This window comes from Sardina pilchardus, chromosome 2, assembly GCF_963854185.1.
Source record: "Sardina pilchardus chromosome 2, fSarPil1.1, whole genome shotgun sequence".
In the NCBI taxonomy this organism is placed as follows: Eukaryota; Metazoa; Chordata; class Actinopteri; order Clupeiformes; family Clupeidae; genus Sardina; species Sardina pilchardus.
In genome coordinates, this window is record NC_084995.1 from 34954640 (window position 1) to 34977625 (window position 22986).

Below are 22986 nucleotides of genomic sequence, written 5' to 3' on the forward strand. Positions count from 1 at the left end.
TGTATGAGAAAGATTTTTTTTTATTTGTTGAATTAGCTGTTCTCCTCTTTTTGATCAATGGAATGAATTAGATCAGTAGGTTATTTACATGTTCCAGTCCCAAAGTGTCCCTAGAAAGTGGAGGTGAGGTGGTAGAAGAGGCAGTCTTAGTATAGAAAACAATCATCTCTGAGAAGACCCGGCTGGGCCTCCTCCGCTGGACGGTTTACAAAACAAAAACAAAAACAAAAAAAATGCAAGGAAGAAAAGAAATGAAAACAAGTCTTTGAATTTCCAGCTTACATGAAGAAGAACCAGCATCACCTCCCACCACAGGAAACAACAGCTTTTCCGAGGAAAAGAAAAAAAAATCCAACAGCTGAACTCGCCCATGTATAAAGATGGTTTTGCAATGGGTAGGAGCGCAGACGGGTGAAAAAAAAAATCTTGTCTTTCATTTGCTTTCTTGCACACGGGAAGGACATATAGCTGTACCGTGGGTGATTCACAGGATCTGAGACGGAGCCAGAGAGGAGGAGAACTAGCTGCCAGAGTAGCGCTATGTGTGACTGCTTTCTACCCCATACTGAGTTACTGTACCACGAGTCTCCATGACATGCTTTCAAACAGGAACCTTCCTACCTTTTTTTTTTTTTGTTTCAATTTTCCTGTTTGTTTTTAGTACACTTAAAAAGAGGGAAAATAAATGACAAAAAGAAGTAGGTGGTAAAAGGAAAAAAATATATTCATATTTAAAGATATTTAATTATTTTCCTTGATTATAGGTTTTACAATGTAGAGAAAATAATTCCCATCGTAGTAGTGCTTACATAAATCTCAATATAGACTTTCATTATAACAAAATAGGCAGTTTATGGAGGGCTAAATATCTGTTAAAATCTCATTGTACAATAAATTCTTTCAATGTACTAGAACTATCCGCCCGTGAAACTTGGGACATCCTTTTTAAAAATGGCAGTTCCTTACTTATGCAGATGTATTATGTTCCTAAATGTAACTTGAACAAAAAGTATCGACGTAAGTATAGAGTAATGTAAGACACTGATCAAAGCTTTAGAAAAACCAACTGAGAAACATTCTAACATACACTGTACTTATTTGTTATCACTGTACAGTAGTATGTGAAAAATAAAACACAATTGCTTCCTTACACAGATACCTTCATAAGGAGCAAATATGAGTATGTGAATACAAGTGTTATAAAGAAAAAAGAAAGAAACAACTGGTAAATGTGCTGAAACTCAAGGGATTACAATGGTAAAACAGACAACAAAGATCAAAAGGTCAAACAGACATGCTCTTAAAGCTATAACGTGCAAAGTTTTGCTCTGTGTATTTCTGAAGGTGTGTGTGTGTGTGCTCGCGTGTGTGCATGTGTATGTATGATGTTTTAGTTTCAAACTTCTATTCTGTATGACCCAATGCCTGAGACTTCACTTCCATCCACCAATTTAAAAAAAGAAGAAAAAAAAGTTAAATGGTATTTTCTTTTCCATCCTTTTGTGTTTTCCAAAATACAACTGACCATTTACTTCCTAGAAACTTCCTTAAACATTAAGGAACAGTACCGTTTGAAAAAAAAAAAAAAAAGGAAAACATAAAGCCCTCTCGTTGTCGCTGCTGGTCTGCCTTCCTCTCCCCCCTCCTTTCTACAAACAGGTAGCAGTGATCATGGAATACAGGGGCGTGGCATCTGTTGACAGACCTAATGTACTGTCAGGGGTGGGGGGCACTGAACTGAGGTCAAGGTCACCTCAGAAGGGACGGGCTAGTGTGTGTCTCTGTGTGTATGTGTGTGTGTGTGTGTGTGTGTGTGTGTGAGCCAGTGTGGGGGTGGGGGGGGTGGGAGGGTGTTGAGGTGTCTGGATGTTTCCTGCAGACCAGCTCCTAAAGAAAGTGATCAATAAATTAAACGGAGATAACAGCGTGGGGGAGGGAGAGGGATGGTGACGCACTGCCCCCCGCTCACAGCTTCTCCTTGGACTGTACCCATATGTATGGCCCAGACTGCTCCTCGATAATCTGCTTCACTTGATCGTAGATCTCCTCCAGCGTGTCGCCTTGGACAATAGCTGGAAGACAGAGGGAGAGAGAGAGAGAGAGAGAGAGAGAGAGAGAGAGAGAGAGAGAGAGAGCGAGAGAGAGAGAAAAGAGACAGATCAGCATGACGTGGACATTTAAGATTCACCATACGCATCTTTCATAACTCGGAGGAGGATAAGCAAACACGGCCCTCTGTAGACAGGATACCGTGTTGAGTGAGGTGATTCTCACACAGGCTTCTTTTGTCTTGATACGCAATCTTTCAAGGCTTTACTACTCCGAGGATAAGTAAACACGGCCTCTGTAGACAGGATACCGTGTTGACTCTGGAGACGTTCACACAGGCTTCTTTTGTCTCCTTGAAATCAAAAGTTGTTCAGAGTTGCGCCAGCTGTGGCTCGTGTCTGCGGTGGCGGTGATGACGGTGACTGCGGCCAGTGTGGCCCTCAAGAGTTGGTTATGTTGGTGGAGCAACTCGAGCAGACAGCTGCTGGGGTTGCGGAGAGTCACACTGACCTGTGAAGTGTTCTGTGAATTCCTGTTCCAGTTTGGTGGCTCGTTCAAACGTCTTCCTGCCCTGCTCCTCGGTCAGCCGCTTGTTCATCTCCCTGACAGGGTGGAGGATACAATGTTTCAGTCCACCACACAAATACACATACATATGTATATGTATATACTGTACAATCATATACACACTATCACACACTCACAGAAAAAGAAACGAGTCAACCAGGTGACATGCTCAGGTGTAGAATGGAACGTAAAATAGAAACAGGAACTAGTGCTCACGCGACTTGTCAACAATTTAATCTCATTACAGATTATCACAATATTTATGAGCTAAAACACACAAACACGCACAAAACAAAACAAAACACTTTTCATGACAAAAATGTTGTTATTGGTTGGGGGGGCGGGGGGGGGGGGGGGGGGGGGGGGCTGACTTACATAATGTTTTCAACTGATTTTGGTTTGATGAAGATAGCGATGGGATAGAGCACCGCCACCTGCAGTCTCTTGATAGCATTGCCCGACACGTCGAGGATGCAGTGTTTGCCCTGCAGACAGAGAGGGAGCACAGACAACAGACACTTGAACCTCACTCATTCTCTCAGTCAGTAGCATCAACTGACGCAAGCACACAAGCACATCAATACTACAACTTAGAAACTATCATATAAATTGTGATATAAATGATTTTGCAGTCTTTGAATAAAAGTGTTGCTAAATGAATAAATGTATCTGTAGTTAAGGTCATCGTCAATGCTTCAATATTAACACTTCATTAAAAAAAAAAGATGCACCACAGAGTGTGTACAGTAAGTGTGTGCTAGCGATGGTATGGGTACGTTGATACTGTAGCCTGTCGGGTCATGTGAGGCATCCAGGATTGTTGCTCAACCTGTGAGCTAAGCTTTTTCCACACATCCGCCCAATCGCTGTGGTGGCCAGGACAGTGAGGGGGGCGCACTGTCCACCACAGCGATGGGGCGGATTGCTCTCCAAGGTCATGCCCTCGGGCCTCACCTTCTCGGCCACCTCCCGGACGGACTGCACGCTGGTGCCGTACAGGTGGTTGTTGTACTGGCCCGCCTCGATGAACTTGTGGTCCTGGATGTCCTTCTCCATCTGTTCTCTGGAGATGACGAAGTGGTAGTCTCTGCCGTCCACCTCATAGTCGCGCTTTGGTCGGGTCGTATCTAGAGTGCAGAGCGATGCAAACGAAACCCACAACTTATAACCACGAGAGCAATACCGGGATCAAGACCGAGTTCAAAACACTGTGCAAAACGATAGTAACAGTATGGCTGTGAGGGGTTGAGGGAGTTGGAAGATGGCCAAAGGAGATACTCACGGGGCACGCAAGAGCCAAACTTGTCCGGGAACTCTGATATCAGGTCATCATTGACGCGGTCTTTCATTGGGCCCAGAATAATTACTGGGCGTGTGTAGTTCACTGGAAAGCAGCAGACAGTCAAGTCATCTCTTTTTCCTTCTAGCCCAGTGATAGCCATATCAAAGCCCTAGGGCCTTATCCACTCAAAACAGGAAGCATACATACAGTACTGTCTTCAAGACTCACCTTCTTGTTGACTGACTGGCTCGTACGACAGCACATACTCCTCCTGGCCGCCTACGAATACAAGTGTAAAAACTATCATTGCTGGAAACCGTTGTAGGCCATCTCTAGTCTTTTTTCTCTCTAATATGATTTCTCTAAATATGATCATTTTTTATATAGTCACTAACTGTATATGTGTGTTCTAATATTGCTGATTGATTAAGCATGATAAGCATATGACTTCTAATGACTTGTGTTCATTGGGGACAGACGCATGGTGTACAGAATCACCAGATATAACAAGATAATGAGTATACACGTCTGCATGTGAAAACACCAGAATCATGCCAACGATGGCGCTCCAACATGCATTGCTACAGAGCATATCAGTTTATTTATCAGTGAGCAGCACGTGCAGATATTAGGAATTAGTTGTTTATCCAAAAGTGAATATCAACGTAATTTGCTAAAATTTGTTAAAACAGGCTTTGGCAGAATTGTTGCATTAGTTGTTAGTCTGGCGAGTCGTGACATTTATTTTTGTTTACTACTACACTGTGGAGAGGCTGAAGTGTATTGAGAGACTTGAAGCACAGCAACAACCACAATAAAAAAAACATTTATTTATTTATTTATTTATTTGGACTAATTCCATTTTGTTGCAGCAACTCTCTGTGAAGGCCTTTGGTCCTGCATTGCATAATGCACATTTACAATGTAACTGTAATGTTCAATTAAGTGGATTCTGAGGCCTAAACTCACATTCATTAAACACATTATGATTTAAGCGCTGATTGGAGCCCTATTCAGACAAAGAGAGAGTGTGTGGCTTTGAACTGTTGCCCAGTGAGCCGGGCAGGATATTAATTATCCAGCAGAACTATCCTGCTGCCATGGCTAGCCCATGAAAGAGGGAGGAGAGGAGAGGAGAGGAGAGGAGAGGAGAGAGAGAGAGAGAGAGAGAGAGAGAGAGAGAGAGAGAGAGAGAGAGAGAGAGAGAGAGAGAGAGAGAGCACTGTTGCTATGGAGACCACAGCCGTGGGCAGGCTATGTGGTGTACTTCTTTTTTTTTCCCCCGTCTGATTGATTTTCGACTTCTATCAGAGTGGCTGTGTAGTCCTGGGCTTCTAGAACCTTCACTGCTAAACTCACTGCAGATATTTGCTTGTTTAGCTACCAAATACACCTTCCCAAAGTAATCAGTTTGCAACAACACTTACATTTGCAATTTATGTGTGTGTGAAAAGGCCATCTTAAAACGTACGTAAGCGCAAACATACGGATAGGAGGCAGGAAGAGGAGAGGACAGGATGAAGGGAGGAAATGAACGGGAAAAAAACGGAGAGACTTACGGTAACTACTTTCACTATCGCTGGCATTAGAAGTGACATGGTCTGAAATCACAACAAAGGGGGGGATGGATGGTGAGCACCAAAACCACAATGATATGACGACACAATAACCACGCATGAGCGGGGGGGGGGGGGGGGGGGGGGGGGGGCATCTGACTCAGGAAAACCTATGAGGCGCAGTACACCGGCCTGGCCAGCAGAGGCCCTCTACGTGGCCTGCGCCACACTCACTGAGCCCTAGCCTGCTTCAGAAGCTCAATAGCTCTAACTAGACAAGTATGTACAGCACTGATCAAACACTCAATCCTTCATGTCTGTACACAATACATTCAATACAGTGATGATGATGCATGCCAATCTGTTCCGTGTGGATACTTTCTGAACCTCTCTGTGACTCTCTGTTCCAATGACAGTTATACATACTGACCGATCTAGACTGAGTTACTGATGACCGTGTAAACAACAGTAATAATTCAATGGACCAGGCTATAAATTACCAATCATATGTCCAAAAAGCATGCACTGATCACCAGTTAATCACTACCCTCGAAGTTTGGGACAAGGTCAGATGGACCGGACTTCCCTATACAAAATATACTGTACTCAAAACATGAATATACAACAACCACATTAAGACCAACTGAACACAGTCTTTCCCTTAAAAGGAACACAAATGGTATACTGTATGTGTGTGTTGCTTGGAGATTGTGGGCATCATGTTGAAGTCTAAGGCCAGCGAGACAAAAAGTCTACCCTCCACCAGGACACTCGTGAGGCCAGGAGAGAGGAGGAGGAGCACCAGAGACAGGAGGAGGAGGAAGATGGGGCCAGCCCTGATCTTCATCATCCAACAGTGTCAGCAAGAGTTGGTGAAGGGACACCAACCACCACTGAGTGTGTTCCAATGTGTGCGTGTGCGTATGTGTGTGTGTGTGTGTGTGTGTGTGTGTGTCTGTGTGTGTGTGTGTGTGTGTGTGTGTGCTCATGGTATGACGTGACCCAGAGAGGTGCACTGAGAAGAGAGAACAGCGTAACAGATCTCTAACTGCTCTGTTGTAGTGGAGAGAGAGAAGGAGAGTGAGCTAGAGAGAGAGAAACAAGAGAAGGAGAAAGTAAAAAAAAAAAAAGAGTGGAGTGGTGTGATGAAGGTGGAAGGGTTGGGTGGGGTTGGGTTGGGGATGGGGATGGGGGGCTTCGGTTGCAGTCCCAGATGGAGTTGGAGGGGGGTTTGGTGGGGTGAGCGGTGAGACTTACTCAGGCCTCTCGAGAGCATGTCGTCTGGGTTCTCCTGTGGAGCGGTCAGCAGAGAGAAGCAAAACGGGAGAGAGAACAGACAACCACAAGAGCACACATGTTAAACTGGAGCAGCTTCCTCACAGTGGGAGGGGGGGAGGGTAGGGTGGCAGCTGTGGGCAGCGTACCCACGCCCCTCTCTCTCTGCCCCACCCTCCGACACAGCGGGCAGGGCCTTCTCAGGACCACCAGGTCGACTGCAACAACTCGCTTTGTGGTCGTGATCCTAGGATGCCCGCTGTGCTTTTGTGGAGGGGGAGAGGAGGAGGGAGGGGAGTCGGACCCACCCCCCCCCGTCCCAGTCCGGTTCACTACTCCCTGCCTGCTGGCCTGGCCTCCCTGTCTCTGCAGCACGCTTGTGACTGAGGTGTGGGGAGAGGAGGTGGTGGTGGTGGTGGGGGGGGTCAACAGCAGAGGGCGGTGCTCTACTTACGGTCCACATCGCTGGTTTCCAGCTCGCTCGCCTCCTTGTTCTTGTAGAAAGGGAACTTTCGGGAAAAGAGGTTCTTTTTACGCTTGTCATTGATTGACTGCTGAAGAAGAGAAAAGGGGAAAGGGAGGAAGGGAGGGAGGGGGAGGTCAAAACAAACAAACAAGGAGGAGGGGGGGAAAGAGGGATGTCTAATGATCGCATGGAGAAAATGAAGATGAGGACCCGTCACCTGAGGCACTGGCTCTAGGACTCCTCCTGCTGGACGAACAGGGACTGACTACTAGACAGCTCTGTGCTTTGCTTGACTGAACTTGGCTACAAGTAGGAGAGTAACACTCTACTGTATGTCTACACATAGTCTTTGGCTCTTTGGCCGCTGTGTCTGTGAAATAGTCCGTAGATATCGAAGAGATGAATTAGTTAGTATGAGAGACTGCTGTTGCTGGCGGTCAGTATGACACTACTGTGGCACGTCATGCAATTGGTTAAAGTGACCACTCCAGCGCTTCCATTAAGCACACTGCCAGGAGAAGGAGCCCAGAGTGTGCAGGATGTGAGCGTGACGTGAGTGAAGAGTAGAGAAAAACAAACAAACAAACAAAACAAAACAACAACAGCAAGCTGTCATTGCTGTCGCCAGAGGCTTCCAACAGCCTAGACACAGTGATAAGGGGGGAAAGAAGAGTAGAAAAGGAGGTTGAGCGAGTGTAAAAACTTCACACTGAGGATGTTGATAGTGGCTTGGGGAACAGACTTGCATGCACGTAGGAAGGAAAGGAAAGGTGAGCGTGCTTGGGCTTGAGGCGTCATTGATGGCAAGACAGCCCAACTGTGCGGCTGTCACTGCCAAACAACATTATGGAATGGCGGTGACACGGCAGACTGCTGAGGTGTATACGCCATTCCATAACACTGCCCACTCTGTCAAGGGACAGGAAAGGTCGACGTAACGCATCGGTCACGTAGAGAGAGAGAGAGAGAGAGAGAGAGCGATGGACAGAGAACAAAGCTCAGGAGAGGAAATGTCTTATCTACAAAAAGAGCAGGGGCAGGAGAGCGGACAGAGGAGAAGAGCAGTCCGGCATCAATGGCAAGCGTATCCGTCCTCCTCCGTCTTCCAGTCATGCATGTGGTGGCGCCTCAGTCGGAGGGTTAGGTGCTGTGCGCAGGGGGGGCAGGGGGAGGAGGGGGGGAGGGGGGCGGGTCGCTGGGGAGCGGAGCAACCGCCTCAGCTTGTGGTGCTTTTTAAGTGCTGTTACTTAACCGTGAGCCAAATGGACGCAGCCAGTCGCGACTCGACACACACTCAGCAAATGCATGCTGTTAGGACTGACAGAACCATTCATCTATTAGACTGATTAGTGCGGTTAAGTCTGCCTGACTGCTGTGAACTAGGCCAGAAGTAATAGGTAGCTGGGAATACCGGTAGTTTTACAAAAAGGTAATCTGTGACATCCTGAATAACAACTGAACAGACATGGGCACAAGTAGCATGTGTTTGGGTGCTCATTGGTGAATGGCTGCTTTTACAGTTTGGTGCTTATGGCTGTTTGTGTATAATGGTCATGTTGTGTAAATAATTATCATGGTAAAGTGGAGGTTGCAGACAATGTTTGTGTTTACAGAGATTATAGATTTCCTGGGGAGGCACATGCTAATTATAATTCTGAAGGAAGTGATGTCATCACAAGTCTTGTCTGGGTGGTCTAATATCACTGGGAACATTTAAATGGCCAGCTGCGGTTCCCAGCTGTCTTCCAGCTAGGAATGTGCATTCATAGGCTACCTACAGTAAACAGCTAGCTTTTCAGCCATTAAGGGAATGCTGAAGTACAACATGGCTGCAGAGGAGCGTAGATCTGGGTCATCAGACCAGACATCACTGCCTGGAGATATCCAAGGGCTAATGCTGTGGAAACACTTACAGGTTGATGCCTACTTGTTAACCTGTCAAACAGCCAGACTATAACATACTGTAAAAGGTGCTGGAGCTCCATAATTTGTGCATGTGGCACATTCCATACTACACTGATGGTGCCTAGAAACTTATCTATGTCACTCTCAACACTGCACTGCTGACATAACTACCATCTCACACTATTCTCTCCACTTGGCCACTTTTAAGTATTGCCGTGAATCTAACAAGCTAAATAATGTGTTTGAAATACACCATCAAAATGCTATTTGTTACCCATGTCTGTCAGTTTTCTACATCAAGATTCTGACTTATAGACTTATCAACATAACTTACTGAGATATTCTTAGTCATAACATAACAACATTTACACAGGGACATAACAGCACTAGCAATGTTATGATAATATAGCAGTTTGGTTGTGTGCAAAATAGTAAATAATAAAAGGCAACTTCTGCCATAATGGTTTATCATTAAAATGATTAATGTTGGTTGTCAAGAAGAAATATATTATTTAAGGTCTTGTTTTTGTAGACTAATGACCAACACCAACCATAAAAGTACACTTGCTCACCAATTAAGATAATAAGTAGCTATATTTGAAATTGTGGATATGTATAATTTAATCAAAGTGAATTTTACTTTCTGAATTCACTGTTCTCTATCTCTAAATATAATCCTGATTATATAATCCCTATTTGAAAACAGCTCCTTAATGTATCGCAATGTATATCGACATGGTATATACATGGTATAGTGTGGTCCACTAAGTGCCCGTGAGAAGGCATATACTATATGTGCGGAGGGACTCACCCCTTTGTCTCGTGACTTGGCGTTGAACTTGACCGTCTTTAACCGCGCTCTCTCCTTCTTCTCCACTCTGCAGGGGGAGGAGGGAGAGAAGGCACAGGACAGGGTTTCCCATGAGATCGCCGCCATGGAGGTATTTTAATCCCCACAAGCCCCTCCATCACAGGCCACATGCCACGATGTATCTATACATCGTGGCATTTTTGCTGGCGAGAGCTGAATAAAAATAGCTTTTTTCCCGCCCCCTCCACAGCAAGGACAGCAGAGAAACATCATCTCAAATTGATCCATTGTAAAGATGTAGAAAATGTGTAATGTTTCATATATGTGAATTAAATGTATTGATGATTGGTGGTTCTATGTGGCTGGTAGGCAGTAAACATACATACACACAGTACATGGCTAGCACTCCTACAGAGGCAACTGCAGCACTGACATTGAAAAAACAAATAGTTGCTACTAGGCATATTGGAGATTTTGGGCCCTGCATAAGGAACTGGGAGATGAGCGGTATAGTATCTTACAGAGCCCAGAATAAAAGCTACAGTAGCATCATGCATACAAAGTCAAGGTACCCAGTGTGTTCTGTGAGGAGTGAACTGCTGACAGGAGAACACAGAGGTGGCTGTACATGGACATGCTGGACATCACACAGATTGGCCTGATTGATACTATTATCCGTTTATGAAGTATTGATCTGAATATGTCCAGCACCCTAAGCACACAGTTTAGTGCACAGCTTAGTGCACAGTTTAGTGCGCAGAGTGCGCTTTCAGCATCTGGTCGCCGTACCTTCTCTTGCTGGGGATGACCCCGAGCTCCTCCACCTCCCCGTCCAGGGTCACCTGTCGGGCCTGCCACCACTCGTCGTCGGACGCGTTCACCACGTGGAGGATGTCCCCGAACTTAAAGTTGAGGCCCTGGCTGGGCAGCCCAGAGTCCTTGGTTTTGTCATAGTCGAACAGCGCTCTGCAACACACAGACCTCAGCGAGTCAGCACACACAAGCCTGATCACCTACATGTACCACCCGGTGTCCCCACACGTTCAAGGCACAGCTTGGGAATGAAGAACAGAAAATGAGAGAGCCCGAACACAGCAGCCATAAGGCATTTTAATATGTATGAAAACAAACAGGTATAGTCTCAAAAAGGCAAGTGATCTACAGTATGATGGTCTATATGTGGTGCTGTGCATGGTGTTCAGTGCTCATTCAGGATGGTGTATACCAACATACAGTACAGTGTGTGGAGTGGAGAGGGTACTGTGAGCATCGCACCTGACGTAGAGCGATCTCTTCTGATTGGTGCGCAGAGAGCCGGAGCCGGAGCTGATGCTGCTGTTCATCATCTGTTCCCGCAGGTCGTGGATCTTGGCCTCGAAGCGGCTGTACTCTGCAGCAACACACACACACACACACACACACACATTGAATACCTTGCCTTCAGACCAATACAGTCTCGGTTCAGATCAGTATGCACACAGCATCACAGAAGTCACCAGAGTGAGCTGTGTCGGTGAGAGTTTGAAAACTCAAGCTGCTCTCTGATACCATAGGAGTGAACGTTTTTAATTTCAATGATCAGAATTCCACCATCGCATTCGACTGTGGCATTGCTTGCCATGTGTGCTGCCTTTAAGTGCCATACAAAGTCTACTTATTTTCTTAAAAGCATCCCACCTTAGTTTAGGTTTAGTAAAACACAGCACTCACCATTTTCTCATTCATATAATATTACTATAGGGTTAGATATCCAGCATGTTCCCCTTTACATGAAAGCAGCAGACTTAGACACAGTCAAACAAAAACAACGCATCTCCATTGTCATGTACCACTGGAGTGATGTGTCATAAAAAGAGGTGGAAAATGTATTCTGGTCTGATCCACGGGGGGCAGGTTCCATTTGTCAGTGAAGAGACATGACACCCGCTCATCCATTTTGCAAGCCATTCATCTGTGCAACTAGAATGGAACCAGCACCAGAACTGAGGAGGGCCTTTCCACTGCCGCGCTGGCTCCTGGGGTGTGTGTGTGTGTGTGTGTGTGTGTGTGTGTGGGGGGGGTTCTCTTGATTCTCTCCCCCCGTCTTTTGGCGCCTGCGGTCTCCGAACCAGCTACGAGCGCCCTGGCAGAGGATCTCCTAAGGGCTGTTTGTGTTCCGATGGAAAGAGTGAGCGGACACCGCGTGGCTGTAACCTGAGCTGTGGCCACAGGCAGGGAGCACAAGGGCCGCTGATGGAGGGACAGAGCCGATCCCTGGGGGAGGAGTGGGGGGTGAGGGGGATGGGGGGGGGGGGGGGTCGGGGGGGCGGTGGTAGTAGGGCGAGCTAGTGAGAGCCTGATACACCTATAGCACTATGAATGCGGAAACGACGGGCACTGATGGAAGAACGATGACATCACGCCGCGAAACATGAGAATGTGGCGGTGTTGGATTCCTCAGGAGGGCCAAAATAAAGAGACATCAAGACACCGAGATAAACACACCAGGTGCCTCACAGACACCGAATGGGAGAAACAGCAGTTTAAAGACATCTTGTATACAAAGCACAGAGATGCATGGAAAAAGGGAAAATGAGTGTCTACTGATAGGCATGTCTAAAAGACCACAAAAGACTGTTGCCTCAAGTCCAGGAATTGTGGTGATAGGAAAGCCTGCTGCATACGCCAGTAGTTTAGCTGCTGTAGCTAGATGATGTGGAAACACCACAGCTTGGCAGAGAGCATACAAAGCCTAAACCACAGCTTAAGAGGCAGACAGCATGTCCACATGCATTCAGACACACTCCGTGTACTTCCATACTCATTCCGACATACTCAGCGTCCTACCATACTCTGTCAGACACATTCAGTGTCCTACCATACACAGTCAAACACTCAGTATACTACCATGGCTCTTAAATACTTAACAGAGAACAATGTCACCTTCCCGAATAGGATATTCCCTTTCAGTCTAGGTATCATCTATAAAACAGTACTCACAGAAGCACCAGGAGGACAGTGGTGTCCCAGGGACTCATTGGCTGCCGGTCAGTGGCCGAGCTGGAGCGCGTCCCATTAGCGTGCCGTGACGGGGAGGACCCCAGCAGGACCGAGAGAGGGTGCAGGAGCCAGACAGGCAGAACACGGCACGACAGGCAGAACACAACACACACTCCCCGCTGCAGCGGCAGACTCCTGGTCACGCCCTCACCCTACCCTCCTCCTCCTCTTCCTCCCCCTCCTCCTCCTCTTCCTCCTCCTTTCACCCCTCCCCTCCAGCTCCGCGCTCACATTCTTTCTCTACATGCCTCTCTGTCCCTCTCCCTCTCTCTCGCCTCCACTTCACTCTCTGATCTTCTACCTGTCTGTGCAGAAGTCCATCTTCCTCTCCCCTGTTTCTCTGCTCGCTTCTCCATCGGCGTTGTGTGTGCCGGTTCTGCTCAGGTCTCAGCAGCTTACAGCAAGACTCATCAAAGGCCAGAGCACACACACACACAACACAGTAGATGTGCACGTGCTAGCACAAGCCCAAAGGCAGGAAATCAGACTTCTCAGATATATAATGATTCTTCTGAAACTGCGCCTTCTCTATTACGGAGAGACCACACCAGGAATGTAACTGAAGCAAGAGCATCTTCAAAGAAATTAGATCAGTCTTTTAAAACGAATGTAGTCCGGCTGGTGGACTGCTAAAAAGGCTTTTTAAATACCTGCTGCCTAAATTGGCCTGGTGCTATCCAAGGTCCCTTACAAATCCTGAAAAATACTTTACAATACGCCCGATCACAACCACTGATATTTAAAGGATACAGAACCTTTGGGCTTTCAGGCTCATTCTGGCTAAATAATACACATGAACCAAAGGCCTGCCCTGCAGGAGGGTTGACTTGTGTGTGCCTGGGCCTGAAGGTACATCTCCCACCAGCTGGTAGATGCAGCTGGAGTCAGCACAAACCTCATTCTGTACTGTCTATACTGAGGCAGACACCGGAGACCGCAAACGGCCGGTTTCTGAAGTGGAACTGCTTCAAGCAGGAAGTCTGCGTGCAACACCAAGACAGGGTTTCGTGTCAGCCAGCCCTTGCCTGTCAGCTCCTCTTGTACAGAGACCACAGAGGAGAACCACAGTCGCGTGCCCAACGATGACGGCACCCTCGTCTGCCTTCGCTAACACGCTCCTGGTCTGCCACCTAAGCAAGGTCGAACGGTAACGCAACAGCCTAACAGCTGAGATGCAAACGCACGCATGCGAAGATGCTCATTTCCTTGACTGTGTGGTGTGCAGCAACGTCTCGACGAAGTCACGACAGGTGTGGGCGACACACGCGAGTGCAGATGTGCACTGCAAAACATGAAATCTAACCAAGTGTAATTATCTTATATTAAGGTCAAAAATCTATTTGGTATGAAAATACTTACCTAGCGCTCTCTCAAAAGATCATTTCACTTAGTTTAAGAAGACTTTGACTTATTTTAAGGAGTCTTATCAAGATTAAAACACTTGGTTAGATTTGATTAGACAAGCAGTTTTTTGCAGATGTGGGTGCAGATGTGCGGGCGCTCAACTCACCCTCTGGTCTGTAGTGGGCCACAATGGTGACCGTCTGCCCGGCGTTCTTGAGCGCCGCGGCCGCCTGCTCGTGAGTGGCGTCGCACAGGTTCACGCCGTTTACCTACGGAACCATGCAACACACACCTTCAACAACACGCACAACACACCAATCTGTAGACCACATTCACACAAACATGTGCATACACACACTCCATAATGTCACCCCTCACAATCTCGTGGGATTGGGGAGAGATTCAAATCTTCATCTAGAGTGAAGACTGTATGTTAAAAATAATCAGTAATCTTAACTGGCAGATGATATGAACTAATGTATGCTGTTTGTTTTACATCATGTTTACTACTGTATACAATCATCAACAGTAGAAAAAGGATTATAAGGGTGACACATATAGCACAAATAGAAACTTCTGATAAACTATACAAGTGTGGGGAGCTGAGTTAGTATGTTTATAATATGGATAGTTTATGTTTAGTACAGTTCATGCAATTCAGAGGGAAGTATTTTGTGTATGTGTATGTGTGTGTGTGTGCGTGTGTGTGTGTGTGTGTGTGTGTAGGGACATTGGGGGACATCACTCACAGACACCAGGCGGTCTCCTTTCCTCAGCTCTCCGCAGAGGTCGGCGGGGCCTCCGGCCAGGATGAAGGAGATGAAGATGCCCTCTCCGTCCTCTCCGCCCACGATGTTGAAGCCCAGCCCCGTGGAGCCGCGGTGCAGCACCACCTTCCGGGGCTCCCTGCCGACAGGTGACAGGGGGACAGGTGGACAGGTGCAGGGGTTAGTTAGCGCTCCGACGGCGGCACAGAGCAAGTAAACGTGCCAACGCGTCCAGAGACTCTGAGCGGCCCGGTGGCCCCTCGGCTCTCATGCAGGAGTGCAGGACTAGCTGCCATCTTATTTTTGTTTTTAACCTGTGGCACTTTGAGATCACTGATTATAAATTATGCATTATAAATAACATTTATTATTATTATTATTATTATTAATATTATTATTATGATTGCACAGCAACGTTTCTAACCACCTTCCCAAACACCAGGGAAGGATTCACGACTCCATGCTGGTGCGGGGAGGCGCATGCAAAAGGGCCGGGCTCCAGAGAGCGCCCCGGCTGACAGCATTTCTGTCCTGTAGATGACTCCTGATAAGGGCCTCTGTGACATTATTAAAAGTGATTGCTATCTGCGCTGGCTTTTGTTGGCAGTGGTAATCTGCTCTGTTATCGCTTGTCTTCCTGCAGATGAGCTTCCTGTGCCGGCACAACGCCCTTAGCCTGGAGGAGGAATGACAAGGGTGTGTGCAGGATAACAGAGGACGTATCGATCTCCCCGAGAGCTGTTTTTCATCTGCTCTTTTGACTGCAATTTGTTTTCTCCACTGGCGGCCTCAAGAGGGCAGTCTAACTCAGTCAGTGCCACAGCACTAATAACCACACACACACACTCTCTCTCTCTTTCTCTCTCTCTCTCACACACACAAAATCATAACAACCAGAGCCAACCAGACCACAGAACACTGCCACCTAAGCCCAGCCAAACAGCGTCACTGCAAAGTCGCAGATTAACTCACACAAAGTGAGCGATTACGACTGCATGGTGTCATAACCACCCATGCACAATAATAAAATAAATCTTCTGTGACGTAGAGCCATTTGATCAGTCCATAGGATGCTGGTCTCTGTTTGACGTATTTAAAAAAACACAAGAAAAGTACATGGGAGAGGTCAAAAAATCCCTCACTGCATCCAAATGGGCTAATTGATTGAATCTTTTTCAACAATCGTATTTGTTCATTTTGGTCAAACTCTTCAGTGGCTCGACACCCTGGCAAAACACTGTAAATGGACATCCAGTGCGCTCCAGTCAGCCTCACATCAGGTCTGGCCAGGCTGCCTGGCATGTTGTTTTCATGCGCAAGTGAGTGTATTCAGCACTAGGATGTGTTTGTTTCATTTGGGGATCCGGTGTGACGTCCTTGGAGATTTTGCCCTTTTTTTTTTTCTCTGAGCAGAGCAAATCCTCTCATTAAAGTGGATTCCGGGTAGCAAAGTGCTCACAAAACGCATGTCACCCGAGACCAGAAAAAAAGGAGAAAAGAGGGGGAGAAAAGGGCAGAGAGAGAGAGAGAGAGAGAGAGAAAGAATGAGCGAGAGAGAGTGGGAGGAGAGAGAGAGAGAAGGGAGAAATAGATGGACAGACAGATGGGTGGGAAGTACTTTTCTCACTAGTGACTGGCCATCTGTCCAAATATTTGCCCACTCTCATCTCTCAGCACATAGTGCCACCATGGCACAGCCACGCTGAACGAGTGGAGGAGGTGAACTCCATCACCTTGCCCTTCCTGAAAACTGACACAAAACACTTCAACTTGAACAAGCCTGTGGATTTCACAACGGACTTCTACAAAGACACTCGGAGACAGACTCCAAAGTCCCCTAATAGTTCTCTGCCATCTCCGCCGCGCCAGCCTAGACGCTATAAAGCATCGTCTCCACCTGCCCGTCCCCACCCAGTGGCTCGTGCACCCTGTCCTCGCCGTCCCCGAGCCCACAATAAGCTTGATTAAAATGGTGCCACCTCGGAGTGCTCCCCCTCCTCCCGATTTACAACCCACCCTAAATTGGCACGGAATGGAGTCATGCCTGGCTGGCGGAGGACAGGATGAATGGCACGGCCCGTCGGAGCTGCTATCTTCCTCGCCCCTCGCTGCCTTGACTGGTGCCGTCGGCGGCCTGCCACCCACCCCTCCCTCCCTCCCTCCATCCCTCCCTTCCTCCCTCGCTCCCAAGGTCCCTGGGCGGAGGAGTGGATTGGGAGCGGAGCCGTAGTTCACTCTGACTGACAGTTACTCCATTCTATTATCATACGGGGGCAGGCTGCACTGAGGGGCACTGTGATAAAGAAAAACGGCGCGACCTTGAGCAGGTGCCGGATGCTGCCAGACAAGCAGAGAGGAAGAAGGAGAGACAGAGAGAGAGAGAGAGAGAGAGAGAGGGAGAGGGAGAGAGGGAGAGAGAAACAGAGAAATGAGAGAGAAAAAAAGGAAAGTAACAGAGCAAGGGAGAGATGAGAGAAAAAGAGAGAGTAACATTAGAGACAACAGGGAGATAGACAAAAAGACAGAGAGAGACAGAGCAAGATGGAAAGGAAAGGGGGGGTGGGGGGGGGTCTTTGGGGGCTTGAATTATGGAGCCTCTCCCCTGTGCTGCTGCGCACCTGTAAATCTTTCATAACTTCATCTTGCCTTCCTGCGGTGGTGCCAGGAGCGGAGCCATGCCCCCCCCCCCCTTACACAACCACCACTTTACACAACATCTCCCACAGCCAGAGACACGGGCCGACACGAAGAGCCTTTTAGCGGAACCGCCGTCGCGCTCTACGCCGCCACCACCAGTGTAAGGAGTACGGCACAGGACAACCACTCCGAGGACAGAACAACCGCTCCCAGGAAGCCCGTGGTTCACACTCGAGAGGCACGGCGCAAGATGAGAACACGCTTCGCCTGTTTCGTGTCTTTTGAGAAATGAATTTGCGTGTTCTCGCCCGATACAAGAAATGTTGCCCGAAATGTAAATGTTTCATTAAGTATATCTACCTACGCACTACACATTCTGTGTCCCTATACTGCAAAATATACACACGGTTCCTTGTGGTGTTGAAAGGAGTTCAAAGTCAAAACGACCAATAAATCTGCTGCTTTGCCCTCAAGGGGATTAAAATGGAACATTTACGGGGCTTTGCATGAGGACAAGGTGAATATATTTAAATAGATTTAAATGTTTGCTCACCCAGAGTCTGACAAGGACACATGTCTGGTTGGCAGCAGAATACGTTTCACTTATAGCCATTTCAGTGTATATAATCCTATGGTGAACAGTGCTCTGTGAAAACGTATGAATTTTACTATCAGTGTACCATGCTTGTGATCAGGTGTGTGTGTGTGTGTGTACCTGGTGATGTCGTCATCCCCCAGCATGGCCTTAGGGGTGGGCGAGTAGTGTCCGCTGGCGATGGGAGGCAGGGGCTGGCTCATGTAGCTGGGGGAAGTGATATGGTTCTCCACGTGTTGGGTATAGGCTGAAAGACAAAAGTGGGAGGAAAAAAGAGAAAAAAAGAAAGAGTGAGAGAGGATTTACAAAATATCTGAGACTATGAGGTTTATATATAGCATGCAATGTTGAACAACAGTTTCAAACATCACACTCCACATCCAGAGAGGAGATACATCTACAAGAAGCAGACAGTCCATGCTACTATAAGCGCATCATCTTTAGCGGTCCTGCATGTGTGCAGCTCTGCCTGAGACGTCTGTCATGAGCCTGGGCTGGCTCTGTGAGGGCCAGAAAGTGATCCACAGTCTGGACCCGCTTTTCGCCTCACCCTGTGTGGTCTTGCTCTCCCGTTTCAGACGGCACCCTGGGGGGGCACAACACCAACCCCGGAGACCTGACAGCTCTACCCCACGCAGGGGGCATATCTCTCTCTTTCTACCGGCGCTAAACAAACACAGTCTCCATGACCACACAAATACACGCAGGCATTTCAATGAGAGCTATAAATGTGTGCCCCCCCTCCCTCCCCCCACCCCCTCAAAGCCCTTCCTTTTCCCTCTGCCCATTGCTGGTGGTGACTGTGAGACTAACCAGCATTGATGGAACTAGACTACGCAGCCCATTTGCGACGTGATGTAATGATTTTAAGTGGGGCTGGGAGCTTCTCTGGAGGAGGCTGGGGACTCGATCGCGAGCGGCGCGGCGCAGCGCGGCGTGGCACGGCACAGTGACTCAGTGAGCGACGGCTAGCGTGCCGCGCGTGCTGCTAACGCACTAGCTCCAGCGCTTTCACAGCCCCACTGGCTGTCTGTGACGCTAACGCAAGCAGCAGAGAGCCATGGGCCAGCAGATAGCAGAGCAACAACCCCCCCCCCACCACCACCACCACCCCCCAAATACAGATTAACACGTTTTTTTCCAATTATTAAGATCATCACTTGCTTGATGCTGACGGCACCCTGTTTTTCACACATTTAGTGATAAGCCAGCGAGGGAGCCGCGTAGCTTAGCGTGGGACGAGGTCTGGGACACAGCTGGGAAAGAGGACGTGAGAAACATTTGGGAGGCACTGGTGTGGATATTGAAGAAAAAAAAAAAAAACACCTTCATCACATCAAACTGGCAGCAAAAAATAAATGTTAATTTCTGCGCTGCCATCTTAGTGCCATGTAATTATAACCAGCTCTGTTTTGCTGTTTGCAGCCTCTGCTTTGTGCCATTTTCACACATCTGTTGTTTTTCAAAGAAAAAAAAAAAGAAGAAGACAAAATAAAACACTGCTCTGCGCTGTCAATCACAAAGACGGCTAAGCCTGAAGCCTGGCTGCTTGTACGTGGTGATTCCATGGGGTGGCGTCGTGGCTGTGGCGAGGGGCGGGCGGGCGGGCGGGCGGGCAGGGAGTCATGACTGGAGCCAGCAGAGATCTGTCAGTGACGTGCTGTGCGATGCTGGACTGTGTCGGTCACAGAGCAGGGCTTAGCGAGGACCTCGTTTTACCCGCGGGCAGTCCACCAGGATGGAGGGGGGGGGGGGGGGGGAAACAGAAAAGGCTAACAGATGGTGGAATGCACGCTTGCTGCCTGGGCAGGGTTATAAAAAAAAAAATTATAATCTTCCCAGATGAGCGCTCCCTTGAACAATACACTGACTCTATCAATCAGATGGATGTCACGACAGTCAAACTGCACACGTCCGAACAGACAGGAGGCACCAGAAACATTTGTCAAAGTGATACCAAAAATGGCACAAAGAAAACGCAGCGCATTACATGCGCCAGGTCGGGTCAGGGCAAAGCCACTGCATCAAGAGAAAACAATTGCTCACATGGCCATTTATACAGTACCTGTGTGAGTGAGGGAACATTACAAGAGTACAACTTCACATTAATGTCATCCACATATGGTCCATACCAGTGTGGTACAACACTTGACTTCACGACTGCCGTCCAAATTTCAGTCCAAATTTTCCTCAGTGGTGTTTTTCCCATTGCCCATTTAGCAAAATGAAAAACTTGACTAGAAAACCAATCCGGAGACCCAGCCAGTGGGGCTCTGGCGTTTGGACTTTGTGCGGCTTTGTGGGTACTGCTCCTCCTTGGTGAACCAGGGCTACAGTTGGTCCCTGGGACCTCTGGCCCCCGACCATTACGCATAGTGCACCCTGCTGTGCATTAGGATATTGCTGCCTTGGATTAGCAGTAGCAGCACTTCAGCAGCACGTGGTCGGGGGGCTGTGATTGAATTTGTCCTTTCTCCTTCACGCTTTTCCAGCCAGCGCTGCACAGCAACACCCTTGTCTGGTGGCAGCAAAGGGCCCTGGTCATTAAGCAGACTTAAATGCTAGACGAGGCATCGTTACAGTGATGAGCTGGCTACCGCGGGGGCAGTGAAATCCTGTCAATTACACAGACGTTCACACAGGACTCACAGTTACAAACTGGCCTGGACTGGACTTCCTGTGTGATTGCGTCTCTCCAGTCTGTACTGCAGTCTGTAGCTGTCATCGTGAATCATACGTGCTCCATTATTCTAGCAGTGGTTTGTGTGAACACAGCCCCCAGGTGTTAAACATCTTCCTTTGATGCTACACAACATGGCACCGAGCCTTCTAGTTTTTTTGTTGCTGTTGTCATTTTTTTTTTTTTTTTTTTTTCTCTCAGTAAAACCTCCAGGCTGCTCCACGAAGATCCACTGCCTTCATCCATTTAATTTCATTATGAGACTGTGTCTAATGCAGTGCCTTTATTCTGTGCAAGTCATCCTGATCGCTCAGAGAGATCAAAGGAGACCTTGGATCCCAAACCCAATGTGCATAAAACGAGTTGTGGGCAGCAAGGGCCTATTTCTCCCTTTCAAACCACGCACCCACCCCTACTTTCAAATCAGGCCCCCACCCCTACCCCCTTTCAAACAACACTCACACCCTCACTTTCAAATCAGCCCCCAGCCCCCTACCCCCTTTCAAACCACGCTCCCACCCCCCCCTTTCACAGAACCAAAGCAGCCACACACACTGGAGTATGGGGCTTTTATTTTGAAGATGAAAGGTGCCTGATTGGAGTGGTCAAAGGAGTGGTGATGGAGATGCTGCTTTCAAACCCGCGACTTGCGCGCACGTTGGCTAATGAAATAGCAGCTAAGTGATGCACTCCTTCATGTAATTATTCAAGTCACTAATATAACGCACCACTCTGCAGCTGGTGGCGGGGGGTGAAGGCGGGTATTATGTCGACGGCATGAATATTAATCTACATGTCTTGTTTGATTGTTTTGTTTACCGCATCTGTAAGTAACGACAAGCTGAAATGCTGTCACATCGACGCTCTCACTAATCCAAAGCCATTTGTCGTTCACGCCTTTAAGAACAACACTCTTAACAACCTCCGTAGATCCTACAGCCCATTTATCTGGCTTTGTTAAATGTACAGCTCTCAGAGGAGACTATGGAATGAGCTCCAATCAGTTACGCAGCCTTACATCGCCAACAATGCGCAGTAGTTCACATGAACGCCACCATGCCATTCCCTGTCTTGTCATCTCATTTAGCTGGGTTTACTTTCCTGAGGAAAGAAAACAGGAAACGGCGAATGGAGCGCTTCTACTTTATTTGCACACACACACACACACAATCCAGTCAGCTCCCATGCCGAGTTGGTGTCGATCAGACGTGTGTTGATAATCTATGCTAGTCCAAACCCCTCTCACTGCGCAATGTCAGGAGTGTGTTTATGCCGTGGAACTCATGAGCTAATAGAGGTTGAAAAGAGTGACATCCACCCCCCACCCTCCCCTGCTGGCAGTGCAGCTTGTCCTAATGGCTGCAGGGGTTGGGAGCTTCAGACATGAGTAATCGATAACGCTTGTGTGCTCTGCTCGGCACGCGGTTAGTGCTGCCTCAGGCCAGACTGGGAGAGGCCACAGATCAATCAGTGGCCTCAACACTGGCCAATCAGCTGGCTGCAGCAGAACCAATCTGACACGCTTGTCAGCACCTACCAGGAAACGCAGTAGAACGCCTGGTCCTGCTGTTTTTTTTTTCAGCTGTTTCTGTTTTTTTCCCCCCTCTCCTCTCTACAATTCACCACCCCCACAACTGAACTACGGTGACACAGCAGCTCTGGTTTTCCATTCACAGGCTTTGGGCTTGATTTTGCTCTCCAAGCACTACTATTACATACACAGCTACAGCATGTGAAGAGGGACCATGTCATGTAAATATAATGCATATAAATATATATCTTTTTTTTAAACTAAAGAATTAAAAAAAATCAATCTGAACAGTTAAATAAGAGCTGAACACTTAACCTACATGAAACAATACTTGCACGGCTTGAGTTAAAGATGAATTTTGCAACTGGGAATTAATTGCAATGATGCAAAATTCTCAAACATTCCCTTGACAGATCACAGATTTGGTTCAGTATGACAGCTGCAGAAAACACCAGAATCCTTTAGTGTGGACTATGGACAAC

General features: G+C 47.7%; 1 protein-coding gene across 9 annotated transcripts in view; it reads right to left on the reverse strand.

The window, feature by feature from the left end:
• dlg1b (discs large MAGUK scaffold protein 1b) overlaps nucleotides 1-22986 on the reverse strand; it is a 95408-nt gene continuing 72422 nt past the window's right edge. For 4 of the 9 annotated variants that reach the window (XM_062528509.1, XM_062528498.1, XM_062528480.1 and 1 more), the window contains 14 exons: nucleotides 18414-18540; nucleotides 15044-15200; nucleotides 14461-14563; nucleotides 11187-11301; nucleotides 10701-10877; nucleotides 9912-9978; nucleotides 7184-7283; nucleotides 5458-5499; nucleotides 4127-4177; nucleotides 3899-4000; nucleotides 3571-3743; nucleotides 2992-3101; nucleotides 2560-2651; nucleotides 1-2072 (listed from right to left, as the gene is read on the reverse strand). In XM_062528509.1, the coding sequence (XP_062384493.1) occupies nucleotides 1966-2072; nucleotides 2560-2651; nucleotides 2992-3101; nucleotides 3571-3743; nucleotides 3899-4000; nucleotides 4127-4177; nucleotides 5458-5499; nucleotides 7184-7283; nucleotides 9912-9978; nucleotides 10701-10877; nucleotides 11187-11301; nucleotides 14461-14563; nucleotides 15044-15200; nucleotides 18414-18540 (1523 nt within the window). In that variant the 3' untranslated portion in view covers nucleotides 1-1965. Of the gene's footprint in view, nucleotides 2073-2559; nucleotides 2652-2991; nucleotides 3102-3570; nucleotides 3744-3898; nucleotides 4001-4126; nucleotides 4178-5457; nucleotides 5500-6711; nucleotides 6746-7183; nucleotides 7284-9911; nucleotides 9979-10700; nucleotides 10878-11186; nucleotides 11302-14460; nucleotides 14564-15043; nucleotides 15201-18413; nucleotides 18541-22986 lie in introns of all 9 variants that reach the window. The other 5 variants (XM_062528524.1, XM_062528503.1, XM_062528519.1 and 2 more) reach the window with 3 other exon arrangements.